This window comes from Coregonus clupeaformis, chromosome 18, assembly GCF_020615455.1.
Source record: "Coregonus clupeaformis isolate EN_2021a chromosome 18, ASM2061545v1, whole genome shotgun sequence".
NCBI classification, from domain to species: Eukaryota; Metazoa; Chordata; class Actinopteri; order Salmoniformes; family Salmonidae; genus Coregonus; species Coregonus clupeaformis.
In genome coordinates, this window is record NC_059209.1 from 35,264,026 (window position 1) to 35,284,073 (window position 20,048).

Genomic DNA, 20,048 nt, shown 5'->3' on the forward strand with positions numbered 1-20,048 from the left:
TGTATAAATAAAATCAGAATCATGCCTCTACTGCCATTCATTCCAATAAGACTGGAACTTTGAGGGTTCATCACATAGCCCCCCTCTAGTAATTTAATAGGATCTCTATGATCAGCACCAGATTGCTATAACATAATGATGTGGTTAGCTGATGCTTCAAATGCCAACCAGGCATTGTAAGATCTGGAATGCGTCAGCATCCGCTGAGCAGACTGTGGGAGGCAACCCGTCTGCCTAGGGAGACTAATGACTGTATCAAATAATAGCTTAACTTTGTAAAAAACTCTGTCTACATATATATTTACTGTTTAATAAACAATTAAATAACAATCATAGGCCTATATGGCTTCATAGTGTGTGTGTAATTTGTTTTAAATCTAGGCTAAATAGGCTATTTTATTTTAACTAGGCTGCACGTCCTATCACGAGTCGTCAGTGGCTTGAGCGCGTTCTCTCATATGTGGTTTCCATGACAGCATCATCGGGGTCCTCTATCGTGAGGAAGTGGGAAGCTGGATAGACGAACATTAATTGTAGCTCAAAGAAAATAAAGCATTTTTAGATGAGATAGTAAAGAAAACATTTTTCTTTTCGAAAAGTGTTTTTAATGTTAACTAGGAACTAACATAAATTGAAATTTTGGAAGGCATGGAATTGGACAACGACAAGCCGCGCAAGAAGAAACGGCCGCACTGGATTGTGAGAGGTCTCGGGCCGAGTTTTACTGCCTGCATGGGTTTCGTAATAAGCGTTCTGTACATCACTTTCCCGTAAGTTTACAAGCTAATGTGCTCTTATATTATAGTGTCCCTAAATGTCACATTCAATCAAAACCCAGATCCACCTGTAGTTTTCTGCGAGGATGACTTCACAGTTTACTTGATACCTTGTCCTTGCCAGGTGCGCTTGGTTGGCTACTCATGTTTCAGTAGCCTATCCTGTGGCCTCTGCGATGTTACTAACTGGGACCTTGGTAACTTTCCTTGTGTCAAGTTTCATGGACCCGGGCATTCTCCACCAAGGTAATATTATCATGTTAACATAGTTATAATAGTGTTATTAAATATATATAGATGACATCTCTGGGAGCTTTGATATTCCTTTCAAGAGTTATTAATAAGTAAGCAACTAGGCTACTTCCTCTACCAAGGGGTCTGTATCATTATGGCACAGGTGGTACAGATCTGCTATCTTCAATTGATCACTCTGTTGTTGCAGAGAATTTTCCTGTGCAGCAGGAAATGCAAGCTTGTAATGCATTCGAGTTTTAAAAAGGCTTCTAAAGTTTGTAATTCCCACTTTAACATTTCAGACTCGATTTGCCCTTGTAACAATGTAGCCTCTGTCCCTCTCCTCGCCCCAACCTGGGCTTGAACCCTCGGCACACATCCACAACAGTCACCCTCGAAGCATCATTACCCGTCGCTCCATAAAAGCCGCAGCAATGCAGAGCAAGGGAAACAACTACTTCAAGGTCTCAGAGCGAGTGACGTCAGCGATTGAAATGCCACTAGCACGCACCGCAAACTAGCCAGCCATTTCACACCGGTTACACCCTAACAAAAAAATTATCAACCCCTACATAAATGTCCATTAATTATAATCCACCTAATAATTCACATTTCCTGTTGCTGCAGGATTATTTTCATTCTGTGAGAAACTGGTCAAATTAAGACCCTACATCTGTATCTGAGCTGCAGAGTTGTTGAGTCAAGTCCTGCTCCAGCTTCTTTCTCTCTCACATCCCTTCTTCCACCTCTCTCCTCCCTCTCCCTCCTCTCTCCTCTCTCCTCCCTCTCCCTCCTCTCTCCTCTCTCCTCCCTCTCCCTCCTCTCTCCTCCCTCTCCCTCCTCTCTCCTCTCTCCTCCCTCTCCCTCCTCTCTCCTCCCTCTCCCTCCTCTCTCCTCTCTCTCAGACCCCCCATGGCCAGGCACAGCAGAGGTGGCCTATGTGATAGTGAACGGTCAGAAGTATGAAATGGACTGGTGCAGTAGATGTGAGCTCTACCTTCCCCCTGCGGCATGGCACTGCCGTCGCTGCAATGCCTGTGTGGACGTAAGTGTTTTGAAATGATGTGTACCTAACCTATCAGACTGGAACCACAATTCAGGAAAGACTCATCAAATTGGCTTTATCTTTAACTACCTCCCCCTGTTCATGATCTTTATCTACCTCCCCCTGTTCATGATCTTTATCTACCTCCCCCTGTTCATGATCTTTATCTACCTCCCCCTGTTCATGACCTTTATCTACCTCCCCCTGTTCATGATCTTTATCTACCTCCCCCTGTTCATGACCTTTATCTACCTCCCCCTGTTCATGACCTTTATCTACCTCCCCTGTTCATGACCTTTATCTACCTCCCCCTGTTCATGACCTTTATCTACCTCCCCCTGTTCATGATCTTTATCTACCTCCCCCTGTTCATGATCTTTATCTACCTCCCCCTGTTCATGATCTTTATCTACCTCCCCCTGTTCATGATCTTTAACTACCTCCCCCCTGTTCATGATCTTTATCTACCTCCCCTGTTCATGACCTTTATCTACCTCCCCCTGTTCATTATCTTTATCTACCTCCCCCTGTTCATGATCTTTATCTACCTCCCCCTGTTCATGATCTTTATCTACCTCCCCCTGTTCATGATCTTTATCTACCTCCCCCTGTTCATTATCTTTATCTACCTCCCCCTGTTCATGATCTTTATCTACCTCCCCCTGTTCATTATCTTTATCTACCTCCCCCTGTTCATGATCTTTATCTACCTCCCCCTGTTCATGATCTTTATCTACCTCCCCCTGTTCATTATCTTTATCTACCTCCCCCTGTTCATTATCTTTATCTACCTCCCCTGTTCATGATCTTTATCTACCTCCCCCTGTTCATGATCTTTATCTACCTCCCCCTGTTCATGAACTTTATCTACCTCCCCCTGTTCATGATCTTTATCTACCTCCCCCTGTTCATGATCTTTATCTACCTCCCCCTGTTCATGATCTTTATCTACCTCCCCCTGTTCATGATCTTTATCTACCTCCCCCTGTTCATGACCTTTATCTACCTCCCCCTGTTCATGATCTTTATCTACCTCCCCCTGTTCATGATCTTTATCTACCTCCCCCTGTTCATTATCTTTATCTACCTCCCCCTGTTCATGACCTTTATCTACCTCCCCCTGTTCATGACCTTTATCTACCTCCCCCTGTTCATGACCTTTATCTACCTCCCCCTGTTCATGACCTTTATCTACCTCCCCCTGTTCATGACCTTTATCTACCTCCCCCTGTTCATGACCTTTATCTACCTCCCCCTGTTCATGATCTTTATCTACCTCCCCCTGTTCATGACCTTTATCTACCTCCCCCTGTTCATGACCTTTATCTACCTCCCCTGTTCATGACCTTTATCTACCTCCCCCTGTTCATGACCTTTATCTACCTCCCCCTGTTCATGATCTTTATCTACCTCCCCCTGTTCATGACCTTTATCTACCTCCCCCTGTTCATTATCTTTATCTACCTCCCCCTGTTCATGACCTTTATCTACCTCCCCCTGTTCATGATCTTTATCTACCTCCCCCTGTTCATGACCTTTATCTACCTCCCCCTGTTCATGACCTTTATCTACCTCCCCCTGTTCATGACCTTTATCTACCTCCCCCTGTTCATTACCTTTATCTACCTCCCCTGTTCATGACCTTTATCTACCTCCCCCTGTTCTTTATCTCATGTAGTGTCTCAGGCTTTATGTGCTATCATCAGATCTGTTTGCACATGTTATGTGTGTATTTTTGTGTGTGTGTGTGTGTGTGTGCGTGTGTGTGCGTGTGTGTGCGTCTATGTTGTCTGTCTGGTTATGTGTGTGTGTGTGTGTCTGTGTTACACAGCGGTTCGACCACCACTGTGAGTGGCTGAATAACTGCGTGGGGAGACGTAACTACCGTGTGTTCCTGCTCTTCCTCCTGTTGCTGACGTCATACCTGCTACTGGTCCTCTCCTCCTCTCAGCTCTACCTCTTCCTCACCCTCCTCATCCTGCAGCAGCCCTTCAGCCTGCCCCACGCCACCACGTATCCAAACTCACACACACACACCTGGGTCACAGTCCCAAAGTGTACGCATACTATTCTCTTTAAACCTTAACCTTAACTGGCCAGTGTGGTCGTCATGGTTACCAGCCTGGCCTGTGTTCTCTTGGTCTTGGTGATACTCATCAGCCACATCAAGCTGATCTCCAATGGAGAGCCATCCTCTACTATAGTGAGTCACTACACTCTCTCCCCGTCGCACGTGCACGCACGCACGCACACACACACACACTTTAATTGGAGCATCATTCGGTTAACTGAGGATGTATTATAATCTGGTGCCCCATCTCTCCCTCTCTTTCTCTCTCCACTATAGGAGCCCTACTTTGAGCCTGATGATCAGAACCCGTTTGATCAGGGCTGCTGGAAGAACTGGACCCACGTCCTCTGTTCTAAGACTGGACCCAGGTACACTACATCACCTAATACACTAATACAAACAGGTACATCACTAATACACTAATACAAACAGGTACATCACTAATACACTAATACAAACAGGTACATCACTAGTACAAACAGGTACACCGCTTCTTTCATTGTTAGTTCATTCAATTAATATGTCGACAACACACGTTTGAAAGGCAATGTTCGGGGAGACCTCATTCACTGTAAATTACCTTTAAATCGCGCATTGTCCAAATCCACGATCAGATTGAATCCTGGATTGATAGTGATAACCTGTTGTTGTTGTCCAGGTATCTGGGGGCTGTGAAGCCCAGCAGAGGAGGAGACACTGAGGGGGACTGGAGCAGAGTAACCCCTCTCCATCAAGAGGACCTGTGTTTGTACAGCTGCGGCCAAGTCTCCTGTTGTAATACCTGTAAACATCACAAGGTGGCGGTAGGCCCAGCCAGCCGGGACCGTTTCAAGCACAACACACTGAGTCTAGACAGTCTGAAGGAAGGGAGAGGGAGTCACTACTGCTACAGGAAAGTAGTACCAGCCGGCTGTGTGATAACAGACAAACACAGCAACAATAAAAAACCCTCACAGAGCTCTGCTGTGGAGATCCCAGGTGAGGCACAGGTTCAGTACTGGGCAAGTCCTCTAGTGACTGACTGGTTTGGGTTCTTTCATTCAGCTTCTGATTTCTACCTGAGAAAACCGGTACCTGAGAATTTAGACCTGAGAATTCTTGTGTGTGCTATGAATGATGATGGATTATTGAACCTGTTGCCAGAGTAACCAAAACATCAACAGAAATGCTCTAAACGTCACAACGTATTTTCATCATAGAGTGGTAATTCAAGTCCACTTGTAAAACTCTTTAATTGATTGTGAATCATCCTCACAGATCTCTCCTTCATTTCAGATATAGTGGCTGCTGGTGATGAGGACTTGGACCAGGAACGGGATGAAGTTCCGATCAGAGCAGCAAAGTAGCTTTACATCCTGACCACCAGAGGGAGCTGTGTAGACCACCACCACAACACCATAACCACCAGCCCCAGACCTGGACCACCTGAACACAACACCTGAACTTACAGAGACAGAAACACACTAGGGACCCATCTATAGGGTTAAACACTAACCCAAGACATCTGAGAGAGAGAAAAGACAGGGAGGGAGACAGAGAGAAACAGAGTGCATGTGAGAGTGAGAGAGAGAGCGCACAAGAGCGAGAGACTGTGTGTGAGAGAGAAATGAAAGAGTTTGGTCATACAAATCAAACTTTGTGTTTAGTTTGAAGAGGGGAAAGGGGGAGGGGCTAAGCATAAAATAAGTAGGAGAGCCTCTACTGTTTAAAAAAAGAAATAAATACATTATTTTTTCTCAACAAGGTCCAACTCTGCCTGAACTTCGTTTCATCATCACATTCATCACTACATTCATCATCACATTCATCATCACATTCATCATCACATTCATCATCACATTCATCATCACATTCATCATTACATTCATCATTACATTCATCATCACATTCATCATTACATTCATCATCACATTCATCATCACATTCATCATTACACGTCGACATCTTATTTCTTCTGCTCTCTGTGTGTGTGTGTGTGTGTGTGTGTGTGTGTGTTTGTGTTTGTGTGTGTGTGTGTGTGTGTGTGTGTCCAGGTCTTTTGGGGCAGGTAAAACTGCAACTCTTTATGTACAACATGTTATTCAAACCACTGGGCTAATCTATTCAGAACAAATTCACTTGAAACTCACTTGGTCCTTTATTTTGAAACCATTCAGCAAAGGAGAGAGACATTTCTCTTATTGCCCAGATAAAGTGTCCTCTCTTTTCGAGAGTCTTATTTTAAATATTTACATATTTGAAGCAGTGATCTGATATATGATGTGTCTATTTGAATGGGGGAGAAGGCTACTCTGGCTGTATCTCAATACAGTTGGGTAGAACTCTAAGAACAGCTAGCATATCTGGCAGTGCTCTGGTCACTTTCAATAAACGGTATCCCCCACTCTCTTCCTTCCTTCCTTCCTTCCTTCCTTCCTTCCTTCCTTCCTTCCTTCCTTCCTTCCTTCCTTCCTTCCTTCCTTCCTTCCTTCCTTCCTTCCTTCCTTCCTTCCTTCCTTCCTTCCTTCCTTCCTTCCTTTCTTCCTTTCTTCCTTTCTTCCTTCCTTCCTCTCTCCTCTCTCACCCACTCCTCTACTTTCCTCCTCTGTCCCTCCCACCTCCTCTCCTCTCCTCACTTCCTCTCTCCCTCCTCTCCCCCACTCCTCTCTTCTCTCCCTCCCTCCTCCTCTCTCCCCTCCTTCCTTCCTTTTCTCATGTAAACACAACACAAGGACTTCCCTTTCCCCCCCTCCTCCCTTCCTTCTCCCTCTGTCTCTCTCTCTCCGTCCTGCCTTCCACCCCCCCCCCCCAGCTATGCACCTTTTAACGTCAATGTTCCAGTGATCGCGGAGACTGCATTCACAGCAAACGCTGCATATGTAGCATCAATCGGAAATTACCTTCAAATGGCGCATAGGTCGACAAAGCGCGATCAGATTGAATCCTGGCCTTAAACAGAGTATGCGTGACTGGATGGACAGTGGACAGGACACTACTCTATCTGAACCCATGAGTCTCAGATTTCTTTGACAATTCTAAGTTGTGAAACTGTCGTCAGGTGAAAACTTGGTCAAACAGAGATAAAGGTATTGAGATACAATATCTATGACATGACATGACATGACATAACAGCACAATAATATCAAAATCAAGACACAGGTTTTACTCGCCAGTCGCTGAGTTTAATTTGAAATATTTTCCATATTAAATACCCCACCCTCCCATCCCACCCCTATTTCCTCCCTCCCTCCCCTCACTCCCCCTCTCCACACTCCAATGCCATCTCCACAGAGAAATGGCCCCCTATTTCCTATATAGTGCACTACTTTTGACCAGGACCCATAGGTCTTTGATCATAAGTAGTGCACTGTATAGGAATAAGGTACCATTTGGGATTCAGACAGAGCTGTCCGGCTGAAAACACACGCAGCATATTGCTTTTTAAGACATTTGATTAAAAATTAATTTAAAAATACTACAGCATTCTTTCCTGCTTTTTTTCTTCTCCCATTTCGGATTGTTTTGAACAGAAAGGAAACTAAAACAGTGTCCATCCGCCAGTCTACATAAAAAGGGGCCGGGGTGACCACCCCTGCTACCCACGCCATAGTATGTTCCTCTTACCCTTGCATCCTACCTACACAGTGGTCCGTACCATGATGCTTAAAATGGGGGAGGGCTCACTGGATCATCTGTAGGCTTCAATCAAAAACAAGTACAGTTAAGTCCTGAGTGTAGCCAATTGTTTTGGCGTTTGCAGGGTGTGTCAAACATCTGATGTCCAATCTTTATTCTTCAATTGATTGAATTCAGTCCTTGTTTCACTAGTGTTCCTCTGTCTCTGTTCTTCTCTCATCTCATCTCTTCTCCAGTTTAATGGTTTGATAAAGTTTGTTTTGTGCCCCCACCCCCCTTCTTACAAAGTGTGCGTCATTAGCGGCTTCCTATTGGCTGGCTGGTTGAGGTGGCAGGGTTGTCATTGGTCCACCACGGGGGCGAGGGGCAGGTGCAGGCAGAGCAAAGGACCGTGTGTGTGTGAAACGAACGGCACTAGAGGAAAACTGGTTTTAGGTTAGTCACAAGGCATGCATGTTAACACTCAACTCTATAGATGAGTTTCACCACCAAGTGTTCATGTATACTGTGAGTTGTGTATACATGTGAGGCTGCTTTGCCTGTGTACATGTATCGATCGATGCTTGTCTGTGCATTTTGTGTGGGCAATGTGTGTTTCTGTGTATGTACACTGAGTCTACAAAACATTAAGGACACCTGGTCTTTCCATTACATAGAATAACCAGATTAATCCAGGTGAAAGCTATGGTCCCTTATTGATGTCACTTCATAAATCCACTTTAAAATCAGTGTAGATGAAGGAGAGGAGACAGGTTAAAGAAGGATTTTTAAGCCTTGAGACAATTGAGACATGGACTGTGTATGTGTGCCGTTAAGAGGGTGAATGGGCAAGACAAAAGTAATAGCCTTTGAGTAGTAATAGGTGCCAGGCGCACCGGTTTGAGTGTGTGAAGAACTGCAACGCTGCTGTTCTGAGGGCAAAAGGGGGGGTCCAACTCAATATTAGGAAGGTGTCCTTAATGTTTTGTATACTCAGTGTGTGTGTGTGTTTGAATTAATAATCTTTTCAAGTTTTCTCGTCCATGTCTGTGTGTTTATCTCTCTGTGCCCAGTTCCAGGAATGGGCTGCGTTGGCGATGGGGTCAGGGGTCGCGGGTTCATCATAGGCTCACACGCGGGGGGAGTATTTGGGATTTTTTGGCACCTCTGTGAAAGATTTGAGCTCGTAAGGGATCCCTGTGTCCACCTCGATGGACTTTCGGGAGAATAGCAGCCGGATATCGTTGTGCAAGTAGATCTTCCCAGATTTAGAGCTCTGGAATCTACAGAGTCAAAACAAAACAGAACCATCACTGTTAATACATTGTGCGTAAAGCTACTAAACTAAGCTACATCAAACCAGGCGTCTCTGGCACAATGACTGATCAGCAAACAACCCGAAAGACAATATAAATGCCTTTGATTACATTTCTAAACATTAAGCATAGTACTGAAATGCTTTACAGTTTGTCTTCGTTTTCAACAAATAAAGAAACAAACAAATAAAGAAATAAACAAGTGTGTGCATGGATGGATGGATGGATGGATGGATGGATGGATGGATAGATGGATGGATGGATGGATGGATGGATGGATGGATGGATGGATGGATGGATGGATGGATGGATGGATGGATGGATGGATGGATGGATGGATGGATGGATGGATGGATAGATGGATGGATGGATGGATAGATGGATGGATGGATGGATGGATGGATGGATGGATGGATGGATGGATGGATGGATGGATGGATGGATGGATGGATGGACAGAGAGATTCCTAACAATAAGCGCATCCTATCCAAGCGTACTGTACATTCCATACAAACCGTACAGAAAAATACAATGTCCACACCAAACTCCACCTTAAAAACAACCAACCAATAACCAGACAGACATACCTGAGGTGTATCAGGTAGCAGAGAATCTTCCTCCTCTCTGTGGGCGTGGCCCTGGGCTCTGGAGGCCCATTCCCCTTCTCCTCTGGCACCGCCTCCTCAACGGGAACCAGGAAGATGCGGTGACGCAGGAAGGTCATGTGATTAACGGGCATGTCCCCAAAGTTATAGGTCACGAGGAACATCTTCACCACAGTTTTATTGGGGTTGAATAAGGTCTGATGGAGAGAATATGGAGATGCTGAATACGCTTCCTGTTTATAAGACTTGTTCAATTGAGATTGAATAAGATCTGTGGGGAGAACATGGACTCATTCATGAAAAATACAAAAGGTCAAACATTTGAATAAGGTCTGAGAAGGGAACATGGATATATTAGCCATTGTTGTGCCGATTGTGCTAGATCCATGCAAGCCAGTGCATACTAGAGAGAGAGAGAGAGAAACAGAGAGAGACAGCGAGAGAGACAGAGACAGAGAGACAGAGAGTGAGAGACAGAGAGACAAGAGAGAGAGAGAGAGACAGAGAGAGAGAGAGAGACAAGAGAGAGACAGAGACAGAGACAGAGACAGAGACAGAGACAGAGACAGAGAGAGAGAGAGAGAGAGAGAGAGAGAGAGACAGAGAGAGAGAGAGAGAGAGAGAGAGACAGAGAGAGAGACAGAGACAGAGAGAGAGAGAGAGAGAGAGAGAGAGAGAGAGAGAGAGAGAGAGAGAGAGAGAGACAGACAGACAGACAGACAGACAGACAGACAGACAGACAGACAGACAGACAGACAGAGAGAGAGACAGAGAGACAGAGAGAGAGACAGAGAGACAGAGAGAGACAGACAGAGAGACAGAGAGACAGAGCGACAGAGAGATAGAGAGAGACAGAGAGAGAGAGAGAGAAAGAAAGAGAGGACCATGAGACTCACCACTTGGATGGTCCCTGCTTTGGGTACGCTGTATCCCTTCTTTCCTAAAGCCTCCAAGGAGATAACCCCCTACAACAGAGAGATGAGCTATCTTTACGTGGAGAAGTTGCACTGCGAGAGCATTCAACAGTGTGTCTATTCTTCTGGTGTGACTTTACTTTTTGTACTCTGCTATTTAAACTATTTAAAAGCTAGAATCCTTAATTGAAACAATAACAAAGCGTTACCCTGCCCCTGTTTCGCTAAAAAGCTAAGGGATGTGGCTGGAGGTAATCACTCAAATTAATAGACAGAGCTATGGATGCAAGGAATGACCATCCATTATCAAATGTATAGTTTTAACTATGTTTTGAAGCTACCACATTTACATTTACATTGTTTATAAACATTGGAGTTAAACAAGCTTCTATTTTGGGTTCTGACAGGGTACGACAACTGAACTCATGAGGCATTTATAGGTTATATTCTTCAAGAATCAATGTATATAATTTATTTATGAGCCCAAAAATGGATGCAGCAACCAGGGGTTGTAACAAAAATTATTTTCCAATCGTTTTTCGTTATGAAAATAACGATTCTTTTTTTCGTTCCATTCCCAACAAGCAAAATAAAGTTTTTTACATTAAGCTCGACATTAAATGACTTCACCAACCATGCAGTGCGGATAGAGCAGCTGGATATGGAAGGGCAAGCTATAGCTCAGTGAGTTGTTTACATGCGTGACGGAAAGACAAGTGTAGGGCGCGAGATGCAACTGAAATTATGCGGGTGGGGAGAGAGCGAGAGAGGGTGGAGGAGGAGGCTTGGCTTGAAGCGCTGGGTATCTTGTTATGACATTGTTAATGCATTATCTGAATTAGGCCCACAGAATTATACCTACGGAGGAGCGGCTTCTATCGAGGAACTTTTAATGTCTTTGAAATTCAGAGAGTTGGCTTAACGTTGGACCAGAGCTAGCTAGCTAACAAGCTTGTGTGTGCAGAGCGGCACCAGAATTAAAAACACGTCTTAACTTTTTGTAATTAATAAATCCAGTGTGAAATGTGACAACTATAGTATCCCTAACTAGCATATAAAAAACTTTTCTTGATTCTTCTCTAATTAAAAATCTCTCTCCCTATCTTCTGAATCATGCTTATAACGGGTCTCCTGTAGCTCAGTTGGTAGAGCATGGCGCTTGCAACGCCAGGGTTGTGGGTTCATTTCCCACGGGGGGCCAGTATGAAAAATTTATGCACTCACTAACTGTAAGTCGCTCTGGATAAGAGCGTCTGCTAAATGACTGTAAATGTAACGTCAGCAGGGCTACAGCTATGCTTCGGAGGGGGAGGGGCAGGTAGCCCAAACACACACACTGGTGAAGATGTTCAGCTGGCAGACAGACACTGGAAGAAGTTCCTAATTGACAGAGGGAGGGCTATGCATAGACTTTATTTTGCGGGGGGTAAAAATAAGCGTAAAATAATGTTATTAACCGGTTCTCATGCTTTTAAAATAATGATTTTGTTCCGGAACAGTATAGATCACTTTTAGTTCCTGGTTCTGATTCTGTTCCTTGAAAAATGTAGTTATTTTCGGTTCTGTTCCCTGAACCGGTTCCAACCCTTGGTAAGCTATATGGAATTGTTTTAAGGAGGTCATACCAAGGATTAGTTTGCTATTTGATTTAGAATTCTATGGGGATTTGTGTATTATGCAAATTATATTTCCACTGTGGCGCGGCCATTCGACCATAGGGGGTTAACATCCTTTCACACACACACACCACACACACACACACACACACACACACACACACACACACACACACACACACACACACACACACACACACAGAGAGAGAGAGACACTAACCAGGAAGGGTGAGGGTGCGCTGTGCTCTGAGATGTCGTAGTAAGTGACGTGTACAGGCAGAGTGGCATGTTGAGGACAGTAGGATCCGCTGGCACCAATCTCTGCTGTGAAACCCTCGATACGACCCGACGGAGAGAAACGACCCTTCAGGATCGACTCCTGGAGAAGAAACCACAACAGGGAAGAGTGAGGAAGACCAACAACACCATGAGGAATGTTGTAAATCTCTCTAGATATTTGGTAGAACCTCAAGTTCTGGCAAAATACCATCATACTTTACAAAACAAATTCAGTTACACATTTATGGTACGTCACACTTCATTTACTGTAATATTTTGTGTATGTCTGCTGTGCTAAATATGTGTGTGTGTGTGTGTGTGTGTCGTACCTCAAAGTTACCCAGTAGTGACCGGCTGATGGAAGAAGAGGGCCAGCCTGACCGAGCAGTGTGACCCGAGGTGTCTGTACGCCGACCACTACGCAGCTGTCGACTGCACACACACACACACACACATTTTTTAAAAAGAAGATAAGTTAGCCATGGTTACAGTCACATAATTCACATAATCAAATATATTTTTGAAATGATGACTACGCATGGATCAAGTGAACATACCTTTTCAGGCGCATCCCACTTTTCAGCCTCCTGCTGGCTCTGCTGATTTCTGATACACTCTGAAGGAGGACAAGAACAAGAGACAGTGGACAGAATGAGAGAGAGATGGACAGAACAAGAGAGAGATGGACAGAATGAGAGAGAGAAAGAAAAATAGAAAAATAAAGAAAAAAGGAAGGAGAATCCATGGTTTAGTACACCACAATCCATCTCCGTTTAGTACACCACAATCCATCTCCGTTTAGTACACCACAATCCGTCTCTGTTTAAAAACATTGATATTACTGTCATGCTCAAACTGTCATGATATAATCATGATCTTATATTTATAGTACATTGCATTGTAATAGTAAAGCAGTAAATGCTAATCTATGGTATATAAATATATATTTCCATTTCCACACAAATACATACATAGTTCATAGTGCATTACACATGCAATAAACAGATAACACAATAACTGCATAAAGAAATGAAGTTGAGTAATGAAGCTACATACCTGCCTGTGTATCAATATGTGTGTGTGTATGTAGCCACTACTTACTGGGCAGAGATTCCAGGATGCTGCTTCAGACACAAACACATTCCCCATGTCCAGACTACTGATCGTACTAGGGGTTACCCAGTCCTGGCTGCCCACATCCTCTGGCAATGACCCTTCCCAGGCTAACGCCTCTGTAGCTAGCATCTCACTAGCTAACGATTGACTAGCTAGCCTCTCTCTAGCTATCCCCTCAGTAGCTAGTCCCTCCACTGGGGCTATATGTCAGCTAGGTCTTTCCTCACTCTCACTGTGGACATGTTATACACATTCTCTCTCTCTCTCTCTCTCTCTCTCTCTCTCTCTCTCTCTCTCTCTCTCTCTCTCTCTCTCTCTCTCTCTCTCTCTCTCTCTCTCTCTCTCTCTCTCTCTCTCTCTCTCTCTCTCTCTCTCTCTCTCTCTCTCTCTCTCTCTCTCTCTCTCTCTCTCTCTCTCTCTCTCTCTCTCTCTCTCTCTCTCTCTCTCTCTCTCTCTCTCTCTCTCTCTCTCTCTCTCTCTCTCTCTCTCCCTCTCTTTCTCTCTCTTCCCCTTTCACATCCCTGTATCCCTCTCTCCTCTCTCCCCCCTTTGTCACTCACCACGGCAACCCCTCTCCTGCACCCCCCCATCCTCTACCTAGCCTGCGTCCCAAAAGTGCCCTATTCAAAAGTAGTGCACTAAATAGGAAAAGTGTTTCTGGAAGCCAGCGGGTCGGTATCTGAGCGGGGGAACCAGAAAGACCTGTGTGGTTTTGTAGGGGGGTTGTATTGGGGCGACAGTGACACAGGCAGGCAGGCAGAACATGTAGTGTCGGGAGAACAATGGAGGCTCCCTCAATAGACTTCATTCTGGAGCCACTCGGCTGGTTCCAGCACTATACGTGGTGTGTGGGTTCATAAGGACCAGCCTGGGAATCCATCACTCTCTCCTCTCCTTCTCTCCTCTCCTTCTCTCCTTCTCTCCTCTCCTTCTCTCCTTCTCTCCTTCTCCTCTTCTCTTCTTCTCTTATTCTCTCCTTCTCATCTTCTCTTCTTCTCTCCTTCTCTCCTTCTCTCCTACTCTTCTTCTCTCCTTCTCTCCTTCTCTTCTTCTCTTCTTCTCTCCTTCTCTCCTTCTCTTCTTCTCTCCTTCTCTCCTTCTCTCCTTCTCTCCTTCTCTTCTTCTCTCCTTCTCTCCTTCTCTTCTTCTCTTCTTCTCTTCTTCTCTCCTTCTCTCCTTCTCTTTCACCTTCATCCGTTTCATTCTCTTCATCTAACTCCCATCTTTCATTTTCACCCCCCATGCTTTGATCAGCATGAAAATTCTAACCCAATGCTACCTGAGCCTGATGAGCCATATAATAAATACATTTTATGAGCCCCATATTAACGAAATGTAATGTACCTAAGCCCCCCAAAAAAACCAAATGATTGTGCGGTTATCCAATAGATATATCTTATAGGCTACTGCATATTACGCACAACAGAAAAACAGAAAAGCCCATAGACGTCACTAGCTATATACTTGAAAGAGGTAGGCTAGGACATTTTTAACATTTAACATTTAAGTCATTTAGCAGACGCTCTTATCCAGAGCGACTTACAAATTGGAGAGTAACAGAGCGAGAGCGAGAGTAAGAGTAAGAGTGGGAGAGTGAGAGAGAGAGAGAGAGAGAGAGAGAGAGAGAGAGAGAGAGAGGTGACAATGGAGGGAGGGAGACAGAGAGAAATCTATATATAGGGCTATATATCAATCTAGAACATGATTATCTATTTTGGATACAATTTGAATGGAGTTGACGGAGAGAGAGAAAGACTGCGAGAGAGTGTTCACGCGTGCACTGATTTAAAGCAACGATATTCGAGTGATAGGCTGTTTTCAAAACTCAGCAGCTGCAATAAAAATTAACTAATCTTTACAATTAAAAAAACAAGGTGACCCCCGAAAGCCAGATGGAGATGGGTAAATTAGACACGCATTCGGTCTTCATATTACTGTAGCATAGACTATGTTGCAGTAAATGTAGACCTACCTGTCACAAGAAAAACAGTTACCATGATGAGATGATAGGTCTACATGCGTTGTGAACTGCACTCCCTACTGAGATGGGCTGTCTGTCCCCACCCTGAGCGTTGATGATTCATCATGTAGAGGCCGTAGAGAAGCCAGATTTAGACATTGCATATCATTTAACGGTTCCATTTCACACCATGCTGTTCATATAAATAATTTATATATAATTTACCGGTTTCTCGCAGTTATTTTTCCCGGGAAAAGCGAGTGGTTTTTGGCGGTAAATCCCGGTAAATCTCGGTAACCGGGTTCCCGCCATTCAACCCTAGTGTGTGTGCGCGTGTGTGTGTGTACGTGCCTGTGTCAGAGGAGGCTGGTGGGAGGAGCTATAGGAGGACGGGCTCATTGTAATGGCTGGAATAGAATAAATGGAACAGAGTCAGACGTGTGGTTTCCCTGTGTTTGATGTGTTTGATGCCATTCCATTTATTCCATTCCAGCCATTACAATGAGCCCGTGCCCCTATAGCTCCTCCAACCAGCCTCCTCTGGTGTGTGTGTGTGTCTGTGCCTGCCTGTGTGTGTGCTAGTCTGTGCTCCTCACCTTGGGGTGGTCCGGGTCCCATGCGTTGGGCAGCAGGTGGTTCCAGAAGGGGGCAGCCTTGGCGTCGGTGCCCCTGCAGGAGGCCAGCCCTAACCCCGGGGCCAGCAGGGCCAGACGGCTCCTCTTAGAGGTGGAGGGGCCCTCGTCCTCCGAACACGACTCTCCCGTGTCGCTGGATGATAGGAGTTTCTTCTTGGCCGGGCAGGGGCCCGAAAAGACCCCACGGAGGCCGCTGGTGCTGGGGGTCTTCTCCAGGGAGCCCAGGCCGTTGGTGGAGGTGAAGGCGGTGGCACTAGGATGGGGCGGGGAGGACTCCAGTTCGACCCCCCACTCCCTGCCCTCCCCGGGCTCCTGGGGGTCTGTAATGAGAGGGAAGCAGTGGGAGAGGGAGCCTGGAGGTCCGAGGGGAGGTCCTGCAGGAGGCCCGAGGGCCCCGTAGGAGCCGTCAGTGCAGCAGTTGTGGTGATGCTGTCCCAATGAGGAGCCACTACTGCAGCCCTCCCCAGACCCTCCATGATCGCCCAGGGAGCAGGCTGGCGCATCTCCCCCAGGAGGAGGCTCTGTGCTGGGTAAAGGGCTACGGGAGCCAGGCGGGCTGTGGGGCTCGACCATGGGGGATGATTTGGGCAACAGCGAGGCCCACAGGTCCGGGACGGGCCTGTCGTGGTTGTGCTGGGCGGGGCGTCGGGCGGGGGTGTGGCCCGGAGAGAGGGGGGCAGGTGGGGGGGATCTAGGCGACAGGCCCCCATCTGAGTCTCTGTGATCCACCATGGTGCAGGAGGATATGGGCCCCTGTCCTACCCCCATCCCCATCCCAACACCCACCCCTACCCCAGGTCCTGACCCTGACAGCACCCCTCCATCCAGTGCGTCCCTTTCTCTGTCTGGGTCCCCAGCCAGGTGGGGCCATTTGTGGGTTAGATGGGACTCCTCCAGTCCCCTCTTGACCCCCACCCTGTCAGTCCGCTGGACCTGCCCTGGCTGGACCTCACTGGTCCTGGGGAGGTCGGAGGCTGAGAACCCCCCCAGCTGGGAGAAGATGGAGAGCTGGTAGACCTTCTGGAGACGCAGCTCTTCATGATCAAAGGGCCTGGGAACCCCCACCCCCGGTCTCATAACCCCAAGGTCGGGTCCCTGTGAGGGGGCCGCGGGAGGAGGCAGGTCCCCCTCCTGGGATGGAAGCTCCACAGGAGCCAGCTCCTCCTTACTGCCGCGTGTCAGTTTTACGTGAATGTGCCTCATTGCTGCTTGGGGTCAGAGGTTGGAGTTCAGAGCCTTAAAGTGTCTGAGAGACTTCGTGCAACAGGAAATCAAGTAGCAGCAACAGGAAGTTCTAAAAAGTGCAAGGAGGCGGAGATTGACGTTCTACAGGAAGAGAGGTCCTATACTTCCTGTTGTGATGTCATCAGTGTAAACCAGGAAGCAGAGTTGCACAGCACCTGAGGAGAAGCAAAGGTGTAATAATACACTTAATGACTAGCAAACAATAACAATAACAAACAGACTTATAAACTCAGAACACTCTGTGCCCCAGAATGAAAAAGCAAATTACTCAACTTTTCTCTCAAATCTCTCATCGATATCAATTAATGATTAACATGATGACAATGCTAGTTTCACTCATACAACTAGTTGGGGTTTGACCCACAGTATATAGTAACGCCTCACCTCTGTGCCCGTCCTTGTTCGATGGTGCCTTCCTGTCCCGTCAGCACCTGGCACAACATCAGGAAGCTGTGCCCACAGACTCCTCCTACCACGGTTACCTTTCTATCACCATGGTTCCGACCAGTGCCAGCTAGCACCAGCATCCCCACACAGCCACACAGGAAGGGGCGGGGCTTCAGGAGGAAGAGGAAGTGATGGAAGAGATGGATACAGGAACTACCTACCGCCTGGAGAGAGAGAGAGCGAGAGAGCGAGCGAGCGAGCGAGCGAGAGAGAGAGAGAGAGAGAGAGAGAGAGAGAGAGAGAGAGAGAGAGAGAGAGAGGAAATAAAATATGTATTGGTGAGGTGGTGAGGCTAGGGATACAAACCTGAGTAAACCTGAGTGGCCATCAACACATTGGCATACTGATGTTTATAACAGGCTTACTATTATTATGAGCTATGAGGACAGGAGTGCGTAAGGATTTATAAGGATAGTGTTAGAATCTTGACAAAGAAGTGCTGGATGAGAGTAGCCTACTTTGATTGATTGATTGATTGATTGAGTGGCCTACTTACCGAGGGGGCAGGACGTCAGTGAGGCGGGAGGGTTCTGAGAGGAAGTACTGATGAACATAAACAGGAACTGACTCTCCTAAAGCACCTGCTGTGATTGGCCGACGGCTCGACACGCCCTCCCTCGTCACCTGGACGCAGGGTGAGACTCAGCGACGGCATCATGACACGGGCATTTTGCAGAGAAACCCTGGAGAGACAGAGAGACATAGGGAGATCAATTCATCAATTCACCTGATTGATCAGAGAGTCAACTTAATCAATCATTCTGTCAAGACTTTCTCCAGAGGGGGGAACACCTCCGATGTTGACACAGGGTATCAGGGGATTACTCATAAGAGTACTTGTTCCAGAGATCAAACACCAATCACAGGTCGATGACAATACACCGGTTTACCTATAGTACCACTCATACTCCTATTTGAACCAATACGGAACAATAAGGCACAGCTCACTGGACCTCCACCCATCTAGACTTTTTTTGGGGGGCGGACCAGAACTTGGGACAGGGTACGTGGGGTTGAACTCATGGCAGCGAGCTGCTTCTATGACAACCAGCAGACAGCAGTCATGACAACAGGCCATTTGTTCTCCACCACACACACACAGAGAGAGAGAGAGAGAGAGAGAGAGAGAGAGAGAGAGAGAAGAGAGAGAGAGAGACAGAGAGAGAGAGAGAGAGAGAGAGAGAGAGAGAGAGAGAGAGAGAGAGAGAGCGACAGAGAGAGAAAGAGAGAAAGAGAGAGAGACAGAGAGAGAGAGAGACAGAGAGATAGAGAGACAGAGAGAGAGAGGGGTAAAGATGCTGTTCTAAGAAAACATCTCAGAACGCAACAAGATGGCTGCCGCCACAGAAGGTCAGCATGACATGGGCGCCCAAATGTCAACACAAATGAGAACACTTGGGCTAGGATTCCAACTAATGCAGGTAAATGGCCTGTGTGCATTCTAAAGGACCATACTCCCAGTCCATATTCACTTCATAAGGAGGAATTCCCTTAGACCACGCCCACCTTAGAGGAAAACAATTCGGTCAACCCCATTGAAAAAGAGCCAACTTCTTAGTTGATTTTCTATTATACAGATATCATAAACCATGATTAAAAACTGCTGTGTTGTACAATGTACATAACCAGGTCAAAAATCAGATCTACGGGCCTCCCGAGTGCAGTGCTTGAGGCGTCACTATAGACCCGGGTTTGATCCTAGGCTGTGTCGCAGCCGGCCGCGACCGGGAGACCCATGAAGCGCCGCACAATTGTCCCAGCGTCGTCCGGGTTACGGGAGGGTTTGGCCCAGCGTCGTCCGGGTTACGGGAGGGTTTGGCCCAGCGTCGTCCGGGTTACGGGAGGGTTTGGCCGGCCGGGATGTCCTTGTCCCATCGCGCTCTAGCGACTCCTTGTGGCGGACCAGGTGCATGCACGCTGACACAGCCGCCAGTTGTACGGTGCAGGTGAAGCGGGCAGTGTGTCAAGAAGCAGTGTGGCTTGGTAGGGTTGTGTTTCAGAGGACGCATGGCTCTCGACTTTCGCCTCTCCCGAGTCCGTACGGGAGCTGCAGCGATGGGACGAGACTGGAACTAACAATTGGGGAGAAAAAGGGAAAAAGGGGTAAAAAGTACAAAATAAATAAATAAATCCCGATCTACAGTTTGCAATGCTCCCACATAGGGAAATAGAACCTGTGAGGACAGCTCTGTGGC

The 20,048-nt window shown here is 46.5% G+C and overlaps 2 protein-coding genes across 3 annotated transcripts in view; one reads left to right on the forward strand and one right to left on the reverse strand.

Annotated features, from left to right (window-relative positions):
* The first annotated feature begins 486 nt into the window (after positions 1–486).
* Positions 487–5,866, forward strand: LOC121587357 (palmitoyltransferase ZDHHC19). The gene is made up of 8 exons (XM_041904258.1): positions 487–770; positions 901–1,022; positions 1,916–2,055; positions 3,887–4,068; positions 4,156–4,258; positions 4,403–4,494; positions 4,785–5,104; positions 5,402–5,866. The coding sequence occupies exons 1-8, from the start codon at positions 649–651 to the stop codon at positions 5,470–5,472; spliced, it is 1,152 nt and encodes a 383-aa protein (XP_041760192.1). The 5' UTR covers positions 487–648; the 3' UTR covers positions 5,473–5,866.
* A 2,796-nt stretch (positions 5,867–8,662) lies between these two features.
* Positions 8,663–20,048, reverse strand: part of LOC121530980 (protein FAM214B) — a 30,975-nt gene continuing 19,589 nt past the window's right edge. The window contains exons 2-10 of one of the 2 annotated variants that reach the window (XM_041836413.1): positions 18,350–18,536; positions 17,791–18,017; positions 16,123–17,561; positions 13,008–13,066; positions 12,780–12,882; positions 12,392–12,550; positions 10,538–10,606; positions 9,624–9,838; positions 8,663–9,003 (exon numbers count right to left, since the gene is read on the reverse strand). In XM_041836413.1, the coding sequence (XP_041692347.1) occupies positions 8,850–9,003; positions 9,624–9,838; positions 10,538–10,606; positions 12,392–12,550; positions 12,780–12,882; positions 13,008–13,066; positions 16,123–17,364 (2,001 nt within the window). In that variant the 5' untranslated portion in view covers positions 17,365–17,561; positions 17,791–18,017; positions 18,350–18,536 and the 3' untranslated portion in view covers positions 8,663–8,849. Of the gene's footprint in view, positions 9,004–9,623; positions 9,913–10,537; positions 10,607–12,391; positions 12,551–12,779; positions 12,883–13,007; positions 13,067–16,122; positions 17,562–17,790; positions 18,018–18,349; positions 18,537–20,048 lie in introns of those variants that run through there. The other variant, XM_041836414.1, reaches the window with a different exon arrangement.

What these genes read in the sequence shown, in the direction of transcription:
- LOC121587357 (XM_041904258.1), top strand. Translation starts at nt 649, where the DNA reads ATGGAATTGGACAACGACAAGCCGCGCAAGAAGAAACGGCCGCACTGG. An exon ending in GTTCTGTACATCACTTTCCC is followed by an intron (nt 771 to 900) that starts GTAAGTTTACAA and finishes TGTCCTTGCCAG; the next exon opens with GTGCGCTTGGTTGGCTACTC. An exon ending in AGCCTGCCCCACGCCACCAC is followed by an intron (nt 4,069 to 4,155) that starts GTATCCAAACTC and finishes TTAACTGGCCAG; the next exon opens with TGTGGTCGTCATGGTTACCA.